At 44.8% G+C, this 20512-nt stretch overlaps 1 protein-coding gene across 32 annotated transcripts in view; it reads right to left on the reverse strand.

The window, feature by feature from the left end:
- The window catches only part of Tmem131l (transmembrane 131 like), a 133825-nt gene that overhangs the window by 112035 nt on the left and 1278 nt on the right, over positions 1-20512 (reverse strand). For 25 of the 32 annotated variants that reach the window (XR_015668663.1, XR_015668655.1, XR_015668654.1 and 22 more), the window contains 1 exon segment: positions 13915-13958. Coding sequence is in view for 14 of the 32 variants with exons in the window: in XM_087633167.1 (XP_087489293.1) it covers positions 13915-13958 (44 nt within the window). In the remaining 18 variants the exon portion in view is untranslated. 32 annotated transcript variants of the gene reach the window in all.

Here is a 20512-nt window from a genome sequence, read left to right on the forward strand (position 1 = left end):
CTGCAGCAACAATTTTATACAGTCCTCAGAAACAGTACAGTACCCTTGTTTTAGAGAAAGAGAAACAATGGCACAGAATTGGTGAGCAGATTGTCACCAGCTGAGAAGCAGATGCCAGAGTCAAGGCAAGGTAGCCTAGGGTATAAGTAAACCTTAGTTGCTGTGCTGCAAGCTGCCAGGGGTAGGAAAACAATATCCTGCTCCAGTCAGTCACTGTATACCCACGTGCACACAGGCCAACCCACAGCCTCAGAGCTCCCGGGAAAAGAACCCTAGCCCGGCTCAATTTCTAATTTCTGCTCTTTATTTTTCCTTGTCAACTGTCACTTTGGCTCAGCCTATGGCTTTCACCAGCTCGCTACTTCCCAACTCACCAGCCTCGGTTCCCACTTCCACCTCATCCTCAGAGCCAAACAAGACAAAACCAGAAACAATTTAGGTAAAAAAAACTAAACAGAAGCTTGATTCACAGCCGCACCGCACCGTACTTTATAGTAGTCAAAGCTCTGTGTTCTCTCAAAACCACTCTCATTATCTGAGCACAGAGGTTTTAACTTACTGATTCGCACACTATGTTCAGAGCCCTTCTAGCAACTGTGAAAGCAGTGCATCATTCCCACTGTATCATTCCCATTGGACTGGCTTTCTGTTGTTTTCTTTCTGCAGTGTGGGAGACCAAAGCCAGGGCTTCAGAGGTGTTAGCCAACACCCCACTACTGAGTTAGACTCCCTTACCCTTACTGCCTTCTAAGGTCTGTATCCTTGAAGCCTCATCTGACAGATTTGAGATATTTAAAGTATCATCCTGAGATATTCCTTAACCTAAGGATCCAAAGTACTTGCTGCAAATCTAATTAAAAATAATGGCAGTCATTAATGGAAAGTATAATGATTATTTGAATAAAGATTAATTGAAATTCAAAATTTTAATAAACTTTTTTACACTGTTACATTTACTGTGTGTGAGAGATGGAGGTTGGGTGGCAGACAAGACAGAAAGCAGGGAGTGTGAAGGCCAGAGGACAGCTTTCAGGGGTCGGTTCTCTCCTTTTACCCATGTAGGACCTGAGAACCAATTTAGCTGGTCAGGCTTAGTGGCAAATGCCCTTTACCTGCTGAGTCATCTCAAGACCCAAACTTCTATTTTTAAAATGAAGATGAACTAAGGGGAAAAAACCACTTTAATGCATTTAATCATAGTGCAACACCTCCAAACTAAAGAGAAGCCACCAGCAGCATCATGGGCATTTTAATTGCTTCCTAGCGCTGAGTTGGATTTTAAATAAACAAATTAATTAACTAACAAAATGACCTACACCTCTTCTTTTACACTGAGTTGAAATGTCTGCAGCTTAACACTGCATTTTCCCAGCTGATGTCATTAGCGATGCTGTGATCTATGTGAACATGATAGTATGCAGACCTTTCCCCCATGTGAGGCTGGAGAAGAAGGCAGGAAGAGGAAGGAGCAATGTTCACAACATGCTCAGACACTACGGACTACACATGTGAGAGATACCATTTGGTGCCCTCCTCGCCGAACATTACTTTTTACCCACTGAGCCATCTGCTCTCTGAGACTATGAAAAGTGAGGAGAAACAGAAGACCCACAATGCTAAGAGCAGGAGCAAACTTTTAATACCTTAATTTAAAAATAAAGTTTGCTGGGATACAAAAGGAACATGTGCTCCTGGTAATGGTGAAAATAAAAAAGCACGCACACTAGACACGGTTAGCCCGTGCCTGCAATCCCTGCACATCAAAGGTAGATGCAGGAGGAGCAAAAGTTCTCTATCACCCTTAACTACACAGTGAGTTCAACACCAATCTCAGCTATTTTTTCTTTTTCTCAAAAAATAAACGACATTTCAAATTGTTGAATGGAAACAGATTCAGCCCATGAGGCCCATGAGGCCTTTGCTTAAGTACAGATAAGAGGGTGGTGCCTCTGAGAAGACACTTGGCCAGGGTGAAGGATGCTTGAGCTGGGCCCACTCCCACTGTCAGAAATAAGCTAATGTTTCCTAATCCAGCAGGATGACCGCCTGTTTCCAGAGGAAGCAATGTAGGCTGACATGCTGCAACAATATCCGATGCTAACCCTCTCCACAAGAGAACATGGCTACAAGAAAATGATTTGTCAATACTTGCTCAGTTTTGCACAGAGTCTAAAATGCATGCTCAATGTTTACTGCCATTATTATTATTATATCTTTTTTAAAAATCACCAAAGAAGGCTAGAAAAGTAACAAAGCCGAAGTAACCTTTTTGTTCTAAAACTCCAAACGCAAGTGAAACGAGAGTGATTACCAGGGCTGGACCTGTAGCTCTGTAGCACACCACACAACGTTCAATCCTCAGCACCAATAATTGATAAAGTAAGATCGTGCTCTACAAAGGCCGCTGAAAATCGAGATGGAGACCAGGCTAAGTGTAGAGGGCCTCCACGACACAGTTGTGGTAAGAATGAATGCAGTCTACACAAACTAGAATCAAATGGCTAAGATGACAACACGCTCCACGCTGCCCACAAACATGCTTACGTGAAGACCACACGAATAATTAGAGGGCCAACCAAGATACAAATCACCAAGACAACAACAGCTGAAAGAGCAGGGATTTCACATCACTGGACTAACATCGCATCCTAAAGAGCATGTGTGTGAGCAAAAACCCCTGAAACTCAAGTCCCCCCACTTGGCCTCTTCTCTCCCAGTAAGTTCCCTATTCCATGTCCCACATTCTTCCCCTTTGCTTCCATGGACAGTGGCAGATGCTGAGTCTCTTAACAATGCCTTCTCCTCTTCTGATTCCCAGCTCCAAAGAGGAAATAAAAAGGAAATGTAAATAGTATTTAAGTGAGGCAGGCCTTAAACTCACTGGAGTCCAAGCGACTGACACCCAATCCACCCGCCACAAGCCCTAATCCACAAGCTGGCATCAGCGCTTGTAAACCTGCAAAGGGGGACATCCCTGAACTAAAGCTCACTTTGCCGTGCCTCTGCCTGGGCTTTAGGTTCATTTCCTAACCTAGAATTCTGATTCGCAATGATACTCAAAGAACTTGGGCTCTGAGCCTCCATGCCTAGAATGCCTTCAGCTGTGCCTAAGCAGGCAATTAGGGACAGGCTCCCCACCAACCAGAACCCAAATGTGGTGAACTAATGAAACCCCTTCCAAGCCCCCTAAATATACTTTCTAATTAAAATGAAGCCTCGTTTTACAACCCAGGTTAAATGGATTAAAAGATTAAGGACAAGAGAAAAAGCACTTTCTCCATCTCTCACAGTTCTGCCTCCAATCTTGAGACCTCTAATGACTAGAGTAGGTGCTGTGAAGGCGCCTAATTACCCAGGAATTACACCACCCCACCCGGAACCAATTTCAGGATCAGAGATCAGCTTCTCCCCAAACACAAAGCTGCTAATTAAGTTACATGAAAGTCCAACTAACAGGCAATTTGGATGTGGCACTTGTCCACCAGAAAACAGACTCCATACGAAGTATTTAGACTCTCAATAGCAGCTATTCCTTGTGGACAGCGCTGCAACACCCTTGGGTAATTGTCATTAAAACGCAGGAAAGGCGAGACTCACCTCTAGGATTCAACGGTTTCCAGGAAACAACAAAAGGACCCTCTGCCAAACCAAGGAATGGCCCACAGGATCTACCTGGGCTGTGTGTAGTAGGTAAAGTGCAAGTCAGCCAGTCCCTGAACTCAAACCATGTTTCTTAATTAGAATTTAGAAAGATGTGACCACAGAAAAGGCTGTGGGTTGTGTATGCCGAGGCGTGTGGGGACAAATGCCTAAATCTTCCCTCTTAATTTCTCACAATTAACACATACTCACTGAGTTGCTCAGAGCTCATAATTTGTTGTCATTTTCTTTGCATAAACTTCAAACAAATACACAAAGGAAGAATTCAGAAAGAAGATCCGCTCACTTTTTGCCAAGAAAATGCTCAGGAACGCCTGTGCAGCTGAAATGGAACTGTACTACCTGGCCGAGACTGTGCACAGCCAGGTCCAAACAATGATTTCCTTCGAGCTCCGGAGTACGGGAGGGCTTTGGGGGAGAGGAGGGGGAGGGGGAGGGGGACAGAAGGGAGAGCAAGTGGATACTCACAAGGTCTCATAAGTTATCCCTGGCTACCAGTTAAATTGTGTGGCCATCCTACCCTAAGGCAGACCATAGGGATAAAGGCAGAGCGTTAGGATGCAGCTGCCAGCCAGCCGATGCAAAGGAGGACCCCAGCACGCTTCAGAACAGCGCCCGGTCGGCACCCAGACCTGGACAGAGTACACTTCTGTTGTTCTAAGCACCAGTTTGTGGTACTTGGTTACATCAGCCCTAGAAAATTAACACAGCACACTTGAACTTGGTTCCCTTTCTTCCTATCCTACTCTATCCGGCCGCCTCAGCTGGCAAATGTTCCTGCAGTAGCACAGAGGACCTCAGGAATTCCCAGTCTATGGTTTAGGTGGGGAGTCCCCTCTCCCACACAACTACACATAAGCCTTGTCCCAGTGTCATTGCTTCTCTACAGCCCTCAGCTGCCTCCTCTGGGCCCAGCCTGCACCAGTACCATCCAAGTTCCTGACATCCTGAGTCACTGGGTGGGGCTTGGGGGAGGAGGGAGACACAGATGGGGGAATACGGAAGTCCCCTTTAGTATGAATGGTTCCTGTACTGATTTGACCCACCCCAGTTTCTTAAAAGTCTTAGAACTTCCAACTTTTACCTATTAACATCCTTTTACACCCAACATTCTCTCTTCCTCGTCTCCTCTTTCGTACACACAGCCTTCCTTGCCTTTGCCACATGCCACATGCCACAGCAGACAGCCTGGGCATACACGGAGCCCTGCATTTTGAGTGGCCACTCCCACTCTATAACTGAACCTATTTTTGTTATCAGGCCAATGGTTTCTGCCAGACACACTTCCTTTGTAACAGACAGACAGCTTGAGGAAGGGTCTCAGTTCTCAGCTGGGAGCTGCTGTGCCGTAGCCTAACCCACCCGTTTACCAGTAAGCCAAGGTGTGCTGAACTCCAGGCTCATTCAAGGACCACACTGGCACAACTGGATACTATATGAAGAGAATATGAAGGCATGCTTGGTCTGCTAAAACCCTTAGCCAGTGATGACAGGCAAGACTGAGTAACAACCTCTATCCCCCAATTTCTACCTACCGTTTGACCCTACGAGATCACCTCTGCTTCTCATTATTTAATCATCAACAAAAGTAATTTTGAAATGTGATCTCTTAGATGTCTCAGCCTGGACCAATACTCTTCAAGCTGGAGCCTGCATCAGAATCACCCAGAGGGCTCCTTAGCACAGACAGCTGGGCCTCTCCCCTGGAGCTTCTGACTCAGTAGACCTGGGTGGGGTCTGAGAACTCAGCTGCCTGACAAGTTCCCAGGTAAAGCTGAGTCTGCAGGAAGGTCTACCGCACTGCCTTGGGTGGTTTGCTTCACGCTTGGCCCCAGTGTGAACCTGGCTCTTCAGATTGTAAGGCCTTGTTAGGCTGTGATGCTGCTGGCTTCTCACAGTCCAGCCCCTGCTCTCACTTGGGCAGAGCCTTGATTGTGGTAGTGACCACAACCCCCTCAAACCCAGCTTTGAGGTTAATCATTCAGTTTCCCCACTCCCTAGACCAACAAGGGGTCATGATGGGCAGAGATCCACATATGACCTGGGACCTGCAAGGAGGACTGCACAGAATGCTACTGAGAAAGAGGCACCAGACAGGGGTTATTTTAACCCACCCTTCTGGATGAGGCCTGCAAATGTAAGCCCACTGAGCACAGCAAATGTGAACCACAGCAGAGCCACCCTGTCCCAGCTGCTAGTTAGGTGACAAGATGCTTTCTTCATTGTTAGAGCTGGTTGAGTCAGGGTTTTCTGTTCCTTACTGTTAAAAATAATCACAAAGCAAAAAAAGCAAGCTGACAGGACAACTCATTGGCTCACACCACAGTGGTTTGCAAAGTCCTCGTTTACTACTAAGCCATGTTTAAATTTCCCAGATTATTTCAAGGACACAGCAGAACATTAACGAAGGATTAAAATTTAGCAAGAGTGTGAAATTAAAGTTCAGATCCAACACATGTTAAAAGATCCAACTCTGAAGTAATCTGAAGAACCAGGTTCATATTTTCCAGGGGATTTGCTAGGAACTATGTAAAGAACTGAATTGCTTCCACAGCTCAATCCTGAATGGTTTCAACCCACAGAAGCACACCGTCGGTATAGCCAAGAGCGAAATGCTCCTCAGCCTATTTTCCTTTGCATTCAACAGGGTAGACAAGTGTATGCAGAGAGAGGGCACTTGTGAAATATGTCTGTTCTCTGCTTCCATAGATCTGTAACCTTATTGTACAATTATGAACAACTTTTCTCATCTATAAAACAAGAATAATAGTACCACATATCCACCTGGCTATTTATGGATAATGCATTTGAGAATAATCTGTAAACCACAAGGTACAATACTACAGCAATTACTTAAATCCAATTTTAATGGATTAACTGGATTTAGCATGGCCTTCTTTTTTTGTTTTGTTTCTTGCAGATTAATCATCAGCCCAGAAGACTTCATCAACATTCCTACTGCAAACATCTGCCTTGGCTATCCCTGGACCGATGCTTAGATGGCAATGCAGGGTGACTTCCACAGTTGAACTGACAGTGTGGGAGGAATGACACAAGTTATCTATCTGCATGCTCCCTGTGGTCGACCTGGAGACCACACATGACAGCAGGGCTTTCACTCAAGCCACACTCTACCGACAACCTGTAAAGGCAGCAGTGTTATCTCAGAGCTCCTCACAGGACGACCTGCTCCCTGTAGAATGGTCTAGCAGAGGTACGTCACTCAAAGCCATGCTCTGGACAAAACTCAGAGTTGAGAGAGGTGGAAGAGTAGGTACAGCTCTCTGTACCTACTTCTCGAACTGAAGAAAGTTCACCTGAGACAAGAGAACACCGAAAGCACAGAAGGCCACCTTCTGGAGAACAGGAATAAACTTTAAATAACTGGAAATTCTCAGCAATTTTTTCTTAGTCTTGTGTGAACTGGTGTTTTGTCTACGTAAGTCTGTGCACAAGTGTGTGCCTGCTACCTGCAGAGGCAAGAAGAGGGTCCACTGGAACTGAACTTAAAGATGCTTGTAAGTCATCAGATGGGTGCTGGGAATCAGACCTGGGTCCTCTGGGGGAGCAACTAGAGCTCTTAACTACAGCATCTGACTGTCTAGACTACCACGGTAATTATTTGTGACAACATTCTTTTGTGTGTTGGGGGTAGGGTGGCCAGACACTATTGCTCTCGAGTCAGATTTCGCTTGTGCAAAACTCCTAACAGCAAACTAATAATTTGATGACAACTCATTTAAGAGTAACGAGCTCCCAGGAGACCCCATTATCTTAATGTTGGTGTTCTCAGACAGAGAATACTGCCTTGGGAAATTATTTTAAGTATTAAAATCCCAAGCTGTGCTACTATCTTAAGTAACAAGAAGCCTCCAACACCTTGGCAGAATTAATCAATGCTGCGGCTGTCATGTCAGTGGGGCCCACTGGAGCACAATGTAGAGCAATTCAAGTTACAACGCCCACCGCCTAAAAGCAACCTGACACCACCAAAGCTGTGTGGCAGCTCAGCCCTCTCTACAGCCAGGATCTTCCACAGACATTGAAATTTGGATTCCCAAGGCTTAACAATACCCGGTGTCTCCCTTACAGTTGTTCCTTAGTTCTTGCCTCAGTCCACCCTATGTAGGCTTCAATGCCACTGGCTTGTCTGCCTAGGCTGCGCCTCTGCCCTGCTCTCTTTGCAGAATACCCATCTACTAAATGGGCTGCACGAAGCGACTCTGCAGCTGAACACTCTGTCCTGTAGCAATAAATAATTAGCCAGCCACAGAGGCAAGTGGAGTGCCTTTTAGTCTTGAGCTAAATCACTGCTCGAAAGGTATCTCATCTGGAGGCAGGAGCAGCACGACTCCCACTGGACCCCGACCACTCTCCGCTTTCCTACAGAGCCAACCTCTCCTGCTGTGACTCCACTTGCTCCTTCGGGGTCACTGACATTAATGAAGTGGCTTGCCTATTTTTATTACAGAAAAACACTTAACAATTCTTGAAGGATTAAAAAATTATTTGATATGGCACTACTAACGGTTCGAATATCCAATATAAACTCACAAATGCACACAAAACTAGCCACCACAGGAGTCTGTAGAAAGATGTATTTAAATAGCTAGGGACAGCAAGTGAAAGGCTGCTAGTTCCAGTAGATTTTTTTTTTTAATTTCAACTATAATGTAGTTATATAATAACTATATAAATGACTAAAACTTTGTTAAAAATTTCACAACAAATGTTTGAAATATTTTTAAAGGTTTCTGTGATTAGAGAACAGTTTTAATATATACCATTTAGGCTGTTAAGCCTGCATTGTATTCGGAAAACATACAAGACAGATTTTAAAGAAAATCTTCATGTTAAAGCCATGAAGACCATGTGAAAATTCATTCATTTTGCACCATTCTCTGTGCCCCAGCCTGGTGTAAGGCACCCAGGAACTTTACATTGACAGGGGCGTGCTGAACAGTTTCCTGAAGCATTGGACAATCGCAGTAGCTCAATTGAAGCCTCTAACGCGGACACTGGAGCTGTAGCTCACCAGCAAGGACTGGCTTCAGTCTGCATATGGGGAGCATATTAAACCCAGCAACTGATGAGTCAAAGAGTAATGCTCAGAAGCAAGATCTGGCAGTGCAGTAGCTACCAGCTTTTCAAGCCACTGAGTCTGGAACTGAGGAGTCAACAGGAGTAGTTGGCCCTTGGGTACCATAAAAGGTAATTTCCACAAGGAGCAGCACCCTGTGTTAACACTAATGTCAGAGTGCTATACACAGCACAGCTCAGGAAGGTAACCACCAGAGTGAAGGGAGGAGGGGAAGGGAGAGGCAAAGAGGACACACCATATGGCTGAAGGGAAATAAGAACATGGGGAAAGACCTCAACCACAAAAGACCTTCTATGTCTGTGCCACACTTGGGAGTCAGTAATGTGGCCCAAAAAGGCTGACCTGAAGAGGAAGGATTCAACACGTTACTGGGATGGGAATATGAAGGCCTGGCTGAAGAGGGGCAGAAGACTCTCTGAAGTTCAGCCACATACCCAAGGCTGCTGGTCCGGTGAGACTATGAAAGGTACAAAGGGACTCTCCCTCCCTACTTTCTGCCTTCCTCCCTCCCTCAGCCTGAACTTTGCTGTATCTAGCATGCTAACATTAGTATTAGACCAGTGTGCCTGCTCTTTTCACCCAGGGCTTGAAGCTGGAGAAGAGCCCAGAAGCTCAGTTCAGGACACATTAGTTTTGAAGCATCTAAAGACGACAAAAAGGTATCACTGAACAGAGACTTCTAAGCAGAAGGCGCAATTTGTTTTCCATATATACATATACATATACATATACATATACATATACACATACGTACGTACACACATACATACACACACATATACATACATACATAATACATAATACATAATACATACATACATACATACATACATACATACATACGTATCAGAACAAAGTAAAGGTTAAGTGACTGGGGTGCACCTTAGTGACAAGGTTAAGGGGGAGAGAGCAAGAGAGATTGGAAATTGTCTTCTCTCATAGAGAAGAACTGCAAAAGGACAGGAAAGGTCAGTTAAGATGTCAAAGCAGGATGAAAGGAATTGTCCACACTGGAACCCTAGGTGACAAGTAAGACCCTATCAAAAGATGAACTTTTTTTCAGCTTTCTGAAGGTGAGCAGAGCTTTGTGAAAAGCAGCTCCCTTTGCAGAGGGCTTGGAGCTGAGGGATCTCCTCCAGACTCAATGGAAACTTCCCTCAAGATCCAGTTGCTTCTGCCAACAACTGGACCCCTCAGCTGCTGAGAAGTCACTAGGAGTCTTGTGGTTTTCCAGCGCCCAGGATCTGCCTTTAACTGACTGGCTTGTTCTTCAGCAACATGCTCTACTGCTGTTCCTAGGCAATTAAGAATACATTCTGAAAATCAAAAGGACTTGGTATATAGCTCAGTGGTAGAGTACAGGCTGGGGCTCCATCCTCAGCATGGTACAAATTACCACCAACAAAGACCCTTCCACATGCACTGTCCCTAGCCAGGCAGTATCTGTGATTTCTATCATTCTTTTTAAAGCTAAAATAACATTATTCATTCCTTAGCAATTCTTAAACTTTTCAGATCCTATCAAATACTACTGTGCTCCAAAAAGGCTTCCCAGCAAGCCTTCACTCAAGTAAGGGCTGGACTTGCTCTGATTTGCTCCCTCTCATCACAAATCTCCCAAAGCAATCTTTGTTTCGTGGCAAAGCAGATTGCTGCTGATATCTGAGAATACCCAGGGGAAAGGAGGGATGGGGAGGAGAGAAGGAGGAGTTTTCAAATAGTGCTTTCCTGGCTCACAACCAAATACAATTACAGAGCGTCCACAGAAGATGAAGTCAAGATATCACAAACAAAATCGTCACCAAGGCCAATTACACTGACAGCTTCCTCAAATGGAGTGTGAGGTAACAGGAAAGTCACTCTGGAGCCCTCAGAGCCCAGACTCAGCCCTGTCCTGGTCAGGCCCCACCTCAGGCAGCCTTGGCGGTGATCTCTAGTGATCCATGGTGGTACCGATCATGCTTTCTCATAAAGCAGACTGTTTTATGGTCAAGACTATTTCTCGAGTTTCAAGCTGTTACAGCAGTAGCTGCTCTAGGACATCAAGGCAGAAGCACATGCTTTTGTTGAACTGATAAAGGCACTTGACTGACTTCAAGTCCATCTATCATTAAAAGTTGGCATCAGGCAAATCGACAGAAAGAACTCCAAATGATTTGTGATGATGTGTCATAATTCTATGCAGTAAATCTGCTTCACAGAACACGGAATGAAAAGAGATGGTAAAGAGAGCTCACAGCGGGGGAACCCTGACCGACAGCAAGACCAAGCCGGAATCAAAGGAAAAAGTGACACTGGCATATCCCCTCCCCAGATGTGACAGGGTAGCAAGACAGCTTGTCTTTGTGGCCTTCCTCCTGACACCACAGGCAACTCAACCATGAGAAAAATTACCAAAGTGAAATTCAAGGACATTATACAAAATACATTATACAAAATACCTAACCCCCTCGAAAGGTCATCAAAACTGAAGAAGCCCTGACAAACTGAGAACTAACTATGCCCAAGAAGACATGGCAACTAAAACTTCACATGGGATCCTGGGACCTAAAGCCCAGGAGCCTAAGATCATATTCAAAAGCACAGGGGTGGGAGTGGGAGGTTAGCAGGTAAGGAACCTTAGAATTTGTTGGATTAAAACAGAGTATAATTATCCATGCACCAAAGTAAGTGGCTGAATTCCCACCGAGAACTCAGGCAGGCTGAGGAATCTCAGCCCTGCAAAGGATCTCAGGGAAACACTAACAACATCCAAACAAAGTCCAGATCTTGGGTCACAGTAGGAGACCAGTGTTGGCTTCATGGTGATGGCACCAGAGTACTAGAAAATGTTAGCAATGACAACAGGGCATCCTGGGTGACAATTCAGCAAGCCCTCTCTCTGTATCTCTGTGCCTTTCTTATAAAATCTTCATCTATTCTACAGCAAATCTCGGTGTATCTGGAGTTTCTGGCTTTGGTTACATAAGTAGTCCTATGTAGTTCTGGAGGGCCTCACACTTCGTATGTCGCCAAGGATGCCCTTGAACCCCTGATCCTCCTGTTTCTACCTCCAAGTGCTCGTGTTATGGGCAAATGTTACCATGTCCAATTCAAACATTTATTTTTAAAGTCATGAGATAGTAAACTGGTGTGAGGAAGTTTTAAAAATCAACTCAACAATCAGTAGCTCGTCAACGAGCAGTCCATACATGGGTCGGTGACTAATATACCCATCACATAACACTGCACTGAGGTAATTCTTAAAACTCCAGAATCTGCATCCCTAGAAATGGACACAAAGAAGTCTCTCTAGGAGGAGCCTTCCACCAATGTCATAACATAATCTTCACATACCAGGAACAATCTCAACCCTAAAAGCTAAACAAACCAAAGATAAAAGAAAACAAAGTCAGAAACCAGGTTAAAACCAAAACGGCTGAAGACAAAATAACAGCAAAACCCTGGGATGACGGCCACCAGCAGCATGAAGTACACAGTCAAGCTGACCCAACAGCAAACCATGGCTACTGAGGCTGAAGGCTTACACGGAAGGGGAAGGTGTTTCTGAGGGAACAGAGAGGTTCTAATCTGTGATGTTTAGACAACTGGGCAACAGGCTAAAACTCGAGGAAACAGTATGGTACGTGAATTGTCACCACCATTTTTTCTGGGTTTGTTTTTACTTTGTTTTGTTTTGTTTTGTTTTCCCTCGGAGCTGGGGACCGAACCCAGTGCCTTGCGCTTGCTGGGCAAGCACTCTTACCACTGAGCTAAATCCCCAACCCCTGCTTTGTTTTAAGACAGAGTCCTCTCTATAGGTAGCCCTGGCTGGCCTTGAACTCACAGAGACTGCCTTGCCTCTGGCTCCCAAATGCTAGAAGACAGCAAACATTTTTTTTTTAAATGAAATAAATGAAATAGAAAACGGATTTGCATCTGTATTCTAGAATATCTCAATGTGGAAAAAAGAGAAAAAGAAAAAAGAAAATGGAGCAAAATGCAAGCAATAACGGTGAAACTATTTACTGAAACTTTAATGCACTCTTTATAAGCAAATATACAGACTGCATACACATTATGCATGCACATACTGATAAACACGTGCATGTGCAACTACTGCCTTAAGCTGACAGAAAAATGACAAAGGGGCTTGGAAAATGACTCAACAGGCAAAAGCTTCACTTTTCTTTACAACAACCAGAGCTCCATCCCCAGGCCCCACACGGTGGTGGGAGGGACCCAGTCTCCCACATTGTCCTCTAGTCTCTATGTACATACCATGGTGCACGGGCACATGCCGTCTGTCTGTCTGTCTGTCTGTCTCATGCACCCAGTAAGAGAATTAATAAAGGAATTGAAAAAGGAAAACTGACAGAAAGAAACTGCCTAAACTGTGTGTGACAATGCGCATGTCTGGCCCCAGCACTCAGAGCGGAGAGACTTCTGAAGAACAAGGTTCTTGTTCTGAAGAACAAGAACAGAGCAAGTTCTAGACTGCCCAGGCTAAAAGAGATCCTGTCTCCAAATGTAGGGGGAAAAAACTATTTCTAATTAAGAAAAAGGTAGTGTGTGTAATGCACAAGGATCATGGTTTGATCTCCAGCAATACACCAAACTAAATTATAAATAAAAATTCAAAACAAAGCAAAATGGCAGGGAAAAGTTTTGAGACGGGTTTTTCTATGTAGCCCTAGCTGTCCTGGAAATAGCTCTGTAGACCAGGCTGGCCTCAAACTCAAGAGACCCTCCTGCCTCTATCTCCCTAGTGCTGGGATTAAAGGTGTGAACCACCACCAGCAGGCTACTAATTCGGCATACTAATTACTGACGGTCACACCACACCCAAGGCAATGCAGGTGTGTTTAGTGTGTTATGTTCAGCACTGGGCACAGAGTGTGACCTCAACAGATATTTCTGAATAAGAGGGAAGGCCTAAGTACACCATGGGAAAAGCAAGGCTGGAGTGCAGTAAACAAGGAAGAACTGCAAACAGTTTCCTGCCGCATTTTAAAGCAAAATCAGATTAACAACTAAAGAATGTAGACTACACAGAAGTCAAATAGGTCAAAGAGAAAGGAACATTAAAGACTATATTAAGCACATATACAGACACACATGGAGACTTCAGATGTCTGGCCTGGCTGGCAATGACCTGCTCTTGCTCTCCTTACCTCTGTTCTTGGGAAGGCTCCTCCATGTCTTCTTCAGAATCTCCCTGTAGGGAAATAGCATCCATTAGTAGCCGTTTCAAAGAAACAGTATCACCAAACGTGGGGTGTGACTGCTGTGAAAGCCCACAAGTGACTGGCACAGCGGTCAACAGAGCTTTACGACGCTGCTGTACTGGGGCCTGCCGAGATGGCTCAGTGGTTAAAGGTGCTCACTGCTCTTCCTGAAGGCCCAAGTTTGCTTCCCAGCACCCACATCAGGCAACTCACAAGCACCTCTAACTCCACCTCCTGGGGATCAAATGCCCACTCCTGGCCTCTGTGGGCACCACACAGACATGTACCTACTCACTTATAGACACATGGACACAAATAAAAATAAAATCCTGTGTTTAAAAAGGATGTTAAAATGGCAATATAAATCCATAAACTAAGAAGTGGTCTCTTAAGACACTCAGGTTAATAACCTAATAGTTTAAAAACAGCCTAAACATAATTTCAAAACAACCTAGGTATCATATCAAGAGACTTTTTAACATTTTAAATTTAATAAGATAGGGTTGGGTACTATAAAATTTAAGTGCAGAGAGCATACTGTTTAGCTGAACATAGTGGTAAGTGTACCCCTTTAGTCACAGTACGAGAGGCATAAGTTGGTGTAGTTTAAGGCCAGAATGGTATGCAGAGTGAATTTGAGGCCAGCAAGACTGAGGCCATAGTAAGACCCTGTGTCCAGATATAAGTAAATAAATAGTAATTTAACTAAAAAAAAGAGACGACATTGGCTAGCCTAGAATGTGTTATACTTTGACATCATAAAAGGCAGCTGATTTTGTAAATTAAGTAAACAGCATCTTCAAAAGCTCTTCCACGTTTGTCAGGAGGAAAAGGCAACTGAAACATCAGCAGGGTGGACACAGAACAAACAAGTGCAGCTAAGCACCTACAGTGCTCAGACAGGGCAATACCCCACAGTGGCATTTCCCTTCCTTCAAGTTTCCAGGCTCCTGACTCCACCTTGTCATTCCTGGCCCCTCTGCTCCTGGTGCAGCTGACCCTCTGGCCTCTCCTCCAGGTTCTTCCTGGGGCCCTCCGCACTACAACTTCAGCATGTTGTGGTCTAGAGAGATGGCTCTTCCAGAGGTCCTGGGGTTTAGTTCGCAGCACCCCCATCAAGCAGCTCATAACCATCTTTAACATCTGGTTTCCCCATGCATCAGGCAACCATATACATACATAAATAAAAGTAAGTAACCCTTGTAAAACAAACACTTCAGCACGTTAACCCACACCGAAACTACAAGGCCACAACTGTTCCTGCCACCCCATCTCTCAACCACAATGCAGACATTCCACCAATGCCCTTCCTTCTCCAAGGGCAAGTCTCAAGCCTCAAAGGCAAGCTTTGCTCTGCACTACACCAAGTCTACCAACCACAGGCATGGCACATTGCTTACAACTTGGTCTTCCAAATGCCAGACCCTACACTCAAGCTCCCCTCCCCAGTGAACACAGCTGACAGAAGTGCCTGAAGAGAAAGAAGCTTCTGATCTCTTTCAAGCCAGCCTCACTTTTGCTGAGGGCACCATCACAATGATTGACTGACCCCTAGGTAAGCCCTCCAACAGGAAATTCAGATCTGTTCACTCCCCTCCATTCTGCCCACTGGTCCACCAGCTACGCCCTGAGCCTGCACTGCCGTAACATACAGGGCTTTCTGCAGTGCTATGCTACACCATCCCAAGCATCAGTGCAATACAATCTTCCTCCCTGTCACTCCTTACCCCCCCCAGTGTGTGCTGCGTTTCAACTCCCCTCCCTGCTGGTACTCTACATGGAGCTTGAGGGTGACCCAAAGAGGGTGCAGAGTTTCCAGACCAGACTGGACTAACAGTGGGACCCTGTCTCACAAAACAGAAAAATGCTCCAAGGGTTCCATAGTGTTCATGAGATATACTCCAAACACTTTCAGGAAGGCCCACCCAGCACAGCACAGCCCCGACACACACGGGTACCCTCCCTCTAGACCAGCAGGCTCTGGTTCCCATTTAAAAGGTCACAGTAGAAACTCAACTACAGTCTACCACGTAATGCTCTGGGTAGGGCCCTCTTGGCCTTAGCCCTTAAGCGATCCCTCTGGGAGACACAGGCCTCTCCTCCACATTCTTGGTTTAAGCAACTTAAAGGCTGTCCCAGGCATTACCAGCTTCATCTGCTTATCAAAAGCAAACTCTCAAAGAACAAGACCAAATCCTCTCCATTCCCCCTACCCGCCCCATGTCCCAAGGCCCTTGCACTGGCTATTACAATCCCACCTGCTTTCAAGGGCAGGTACAAGGATCTTTTCAAAGCAGCGTACAGGGACCTTTTCACTCAGAGGCAGGGTCCACTCAGGGTCCCCTCCCGCAGGTGACTTGGTTTACTGCAACACCATCTGCACCTGGAACAGCTTGGCCAACAGGCTTAGTGCAACCCAGCTGTCTCCCAGGTTCTAATGGCTCTCAGGCTTCCTGAAACCTTCTAAGCAACTTGCTCTGGATCAAAATAGAGCATGAAGCTGCATCCTTCTAACATAGACTCTTTATCACCACCACAGACCTTGTCAGATGGTACTGAAACATAATATCACAGCCAAAAGTGCCAGCCCTGGAGCTAAACACACCCCAGGTTCAAGTCCACCCTGCTACTTTCTTACTGTAGCAGGCAACTTATTTACTTGCAGTGCACCTCGTTTTCTTCAATTATAAAACCAGGCAAAACACTTCACACTCTATAGGGCATGGATATGAGCAAAGACCACACAGCACTTCTATGACACTGACAGTTCTCAACCATGTTAGTCATTATTTTTCAATATTGACAAAAAGAGATTAAGTCAAAAATAAACCTCTGTGACAGGAAGCTTTCCAAATACTAGTTAATGATTCACCGGCCAGAGGTGCACGTATTACATAAGACTGCACCTGGGATTAAAAACAAACAAACAAACAAGCACATGTTCACTGCACCCCTCTGGTTTAACTTTCTGCCACTTTCTATCATCCATACTCACACTTAAGAGTTGAGGAAGTCAACAAGACGTGGTATCTTTAAAAACAAAGTTTTCTTCTTCATCCCTAAGTTGGGACCGTTCAACTGCTATGCCTGTGCTTGGTGTCTGCTCAATGTCTATTCAGGCGTCGGAGCCCCAAGCTGGGCTGGCCCACCCATCCCACCAAGGCCCTGTGCCAGGTCCACATCTCCATCTCCACTCTTGGGCAGCCATGATGAGCCCAAGCAGACTGGAACTGCCCCAAATGTGGTTCTCACAATGACAGGACAGCCAGCACTTTGGCATTCCAACTGCCATCTTTAGGACTTGAGTAATTTCATCGATAGAAAAGTGGGGCCAGCTATGACAACCACCTCTCCTCCAAAGGCATTATGGGTGATTACTGAATGCCAACTACATAGAGAATATTGTGGCCACAGCAGAGCCCTCAAACCTCAGTAGAGACAACAAGGCCCACATGGTTATCCAAAGACAGGTCAAGGGAATATCGCCTTATGTACGTGGATCAGTAAGGTGCCCGGAGCTTGTTGTCTTACACAAAGGCAGCTACCACTAGACAGCGAATGAAAGGCCTGTGTGGTTTGTGTACCACCACCAATTTGGATTCAGGGTGTTGGATAATAGGGGGTGGAAGGTTGGGTCTGAAACTCTAACAAAAAAATCAAATGGGATTTTCTTTCCTCCCATTATGACAGATAATAAATTCTTGTGTTGCTATACCAAATAATTTCCTAACAGGAGACTACATAACAAAAATACATAAACTGGGCTGGAGGATATAATTCATTGCTACGAGTTGCCTAGCAGGCACAAGGCTCTGAGGCCCATCCTTAGGACACACGGATACACACACACACACACACACACACACACACACACACACACGAATAACATCAATATCAGCTTAACCACAGAGCCCATCATCCTGAGTTATCTGCCCTAGTGCAGCCCCTTCAGCAAGGTAAAGTGTTTATGTTTTCCATGACCAAGTTTATGAGTTGGCAGAGAAGCCACCAAGATGACAAGCACCCTGCTCCTCTGAAATTAGGACAACAAATACCCCACTCTGCCAGTGAGGAAACTGGTAACAAGAAAGAGGTATGCTGGGCCAGATATAGCCCAGTGACTACAACATGTGCTTAGCACATGTAAGGTCCCTCCTGGGTTCACTCTCTAGCAACAAGGCAAGGCTAAGTGGAACTATCAGGACCCATACCTAGACACTGAGAGACAAGATGGTCCGGCAGCTTGTAATAAGTCAGTTCGGTTTTTTTCTTTCTTCCTTTTTGTTTTTTTTGTTTTTTTTTTTTTCTAGACATGGTTTATTTGTGTAGCCCCAGCTGTCTTGGAACTTGCTTTATAGACCAGGCTGGCCTCAAACTCAGAGATCCACCTGGCTCTGCCTCCCCAGTGCTAGGATTAAAAGCATGCACCACCACTGACCAACTTCATTATTTTTTTTTTCTTTTTTCTTTTTTTCAGAGCTGGGGACCGAACCCAGGGCCTTGCACTTACTAGGCAAGCGCTCTACCACTGAGCTAAATCCCCAACCCCATTATTTTTTAATAAATAATGAATAACAAGTTCTTAATCACTTAGAGTTTCATAAGAAAAAATAATTTAAAAAATTCCAAGTAAGTAACTGTACAAATAATCAATATTGGGTAAATCTATTGTTCATTAAATACAACATCTTGACGTTCCAAGTTTACCTCTCATTGACAACTTTTAGGTTCCAAAGCCATTTTCTGGTCTTCCTGAATGGAAGGTATCAGATTTACATGATACCTATACATTTTCTCCAGACTTTTGTGACATACACAAGAAAATCTTTTGAAAATAATTCTAAGTTCTTTGGAAAGAACTCCTTCCAAATGGCCTTCTTCAGAACCCTCTGTATCTAAGATACACACCTCCCTCCTCCCTGCCCTAGCAGGGCATGCAGCAGCACAGTATCTAGAGGGCACACATATGGAGATGATATATGCAGGAAATTATGTGAACACTACTTTCGCTTTCGCTCCCCTGCTGATTAAAGTAACCCAGCTATCAATGTCTCTGTGGTGAGTATTCTGAGTGACACCGTCTCAATCCTAACCATTTTTATCAGAACAAACTCCACTAACTATGCACATAAGTAAAATCGGGTCAGAAACTGGACATTTATAAATTAACTATTAAGCCTGTAAACAATGTAATTAATGTCACCATAGGCTTTGATATTTCCACTCCTGAGCACAGTCTATCTTCCACACATGCAGAAACAAATACAGCCCATCACTTAGTTTCCTGTCTGGGCTGGCCTCCATCACTTCCCTGTTAAGACACAGAGGCTTCAGCTGAGCCCAAAAGGAAAGGCGCACCAGCACATTTGACCTGGGAGTTCTGCTTCCTGGGACACTTGGAGATGCTCTCCTTTGGTACAGCTGGTGGCTGGAGCCGGGTCCAATGGAAGACATACATTCCTGTAGCTCCAACTAACTCAGGGATGAAACAGGAGGATGGCTTGAGTGGAGGAATCTGAGACAACACTGCAAGACCTTATTTTAAAACAGCAGCAACCGGAAGCTGAGGGCAAGGACCAGAAATGGTGTTCAGCATAGCACAGCGCACAGGGCAGCCCCCCATGATGAAGAATTCTCTGGGTCAAAGGTCACTCATGCTGTTAAGCAACTGATAGCCACAAATATGACTATTGAAAGGAAACACACCAAGCGCTAAGTGTAGGGTCTCAGTTAAAGTTACAACTGACTTGGGCTTTGAGACTTTTGTGGGTTTGTTTGGTTCTGGTTTTTGTTTCCTCTCTTTTCAAAACAGATGTATTATTTAGAATCGAGGGTTAAAAAAATCCATCTGGGAACACACTTGACTACTTGACTACTTGCTAGTGGGGCTTATTCTCAAAGAGTGGATGGCAGGAGCCTGCTGACCTTCCAGAAAGATCTGGGAAAGTGTCTTCTAAAACTAGCCTCTGCCTGTTAAGCTGTTATTCATTAGCCCTGGTCAAAACGAATATTCCAAATATCTCTCAAAGCCGGCACTGCTGACGCTTCAGTGAGAGGGAGAGCCCGTAAACCTGGAGACTGCAGAGTTCAGCACCAGGATTAATGCTGCCACCAGCATGGGAAGTAACAAGCACGTTGAACAGGCGAGCTAATGTTCTCTTATCATTCCGAACGCACACACCCCAAATGCATTTTGGGTCTCTACTACACTGCTGGTGAAAAACAGTCATCAAAATTATGTTTTCAAAATTACATTTAAGTGGATACCTTTTGCAAATCAATGAAAATTTCTTGAATAACTTAAACACACAATTCAAGACAAAAGCTTTGCAGTACCACATCCGTTGCAGCCTGAAGCCCTCTATGCTACAGATTCTCAATAAAACGTTAGCAATTATTTTTCCACATGTAATCATTATATCATCGTGGGGGGGGGTTAAAAAACCTGAAATTCAGGTTCTTAAGTGGGTGTGTTCTAACAGGAATTAAAGACACTTGGAGAAATTCCAAGATTATACTCCTTTAAAGTCACTTCTTCATCCCA

This window comes from Rattus norvegicus, chromosome 2, assembly GCF_021556685.1.
Source record: "Rattus norvegicus strain SHRSP/BbbUtx chromosome 2, alternate assembly SHRSP_T2T, whole genome shotgun sequence".
Classification (NCBI taxonomy): Eukaryota; Metazoa; Chordata; class Mammalia; order Rodentia; family Muridae; genus Rattus; species Rattus norvegicus.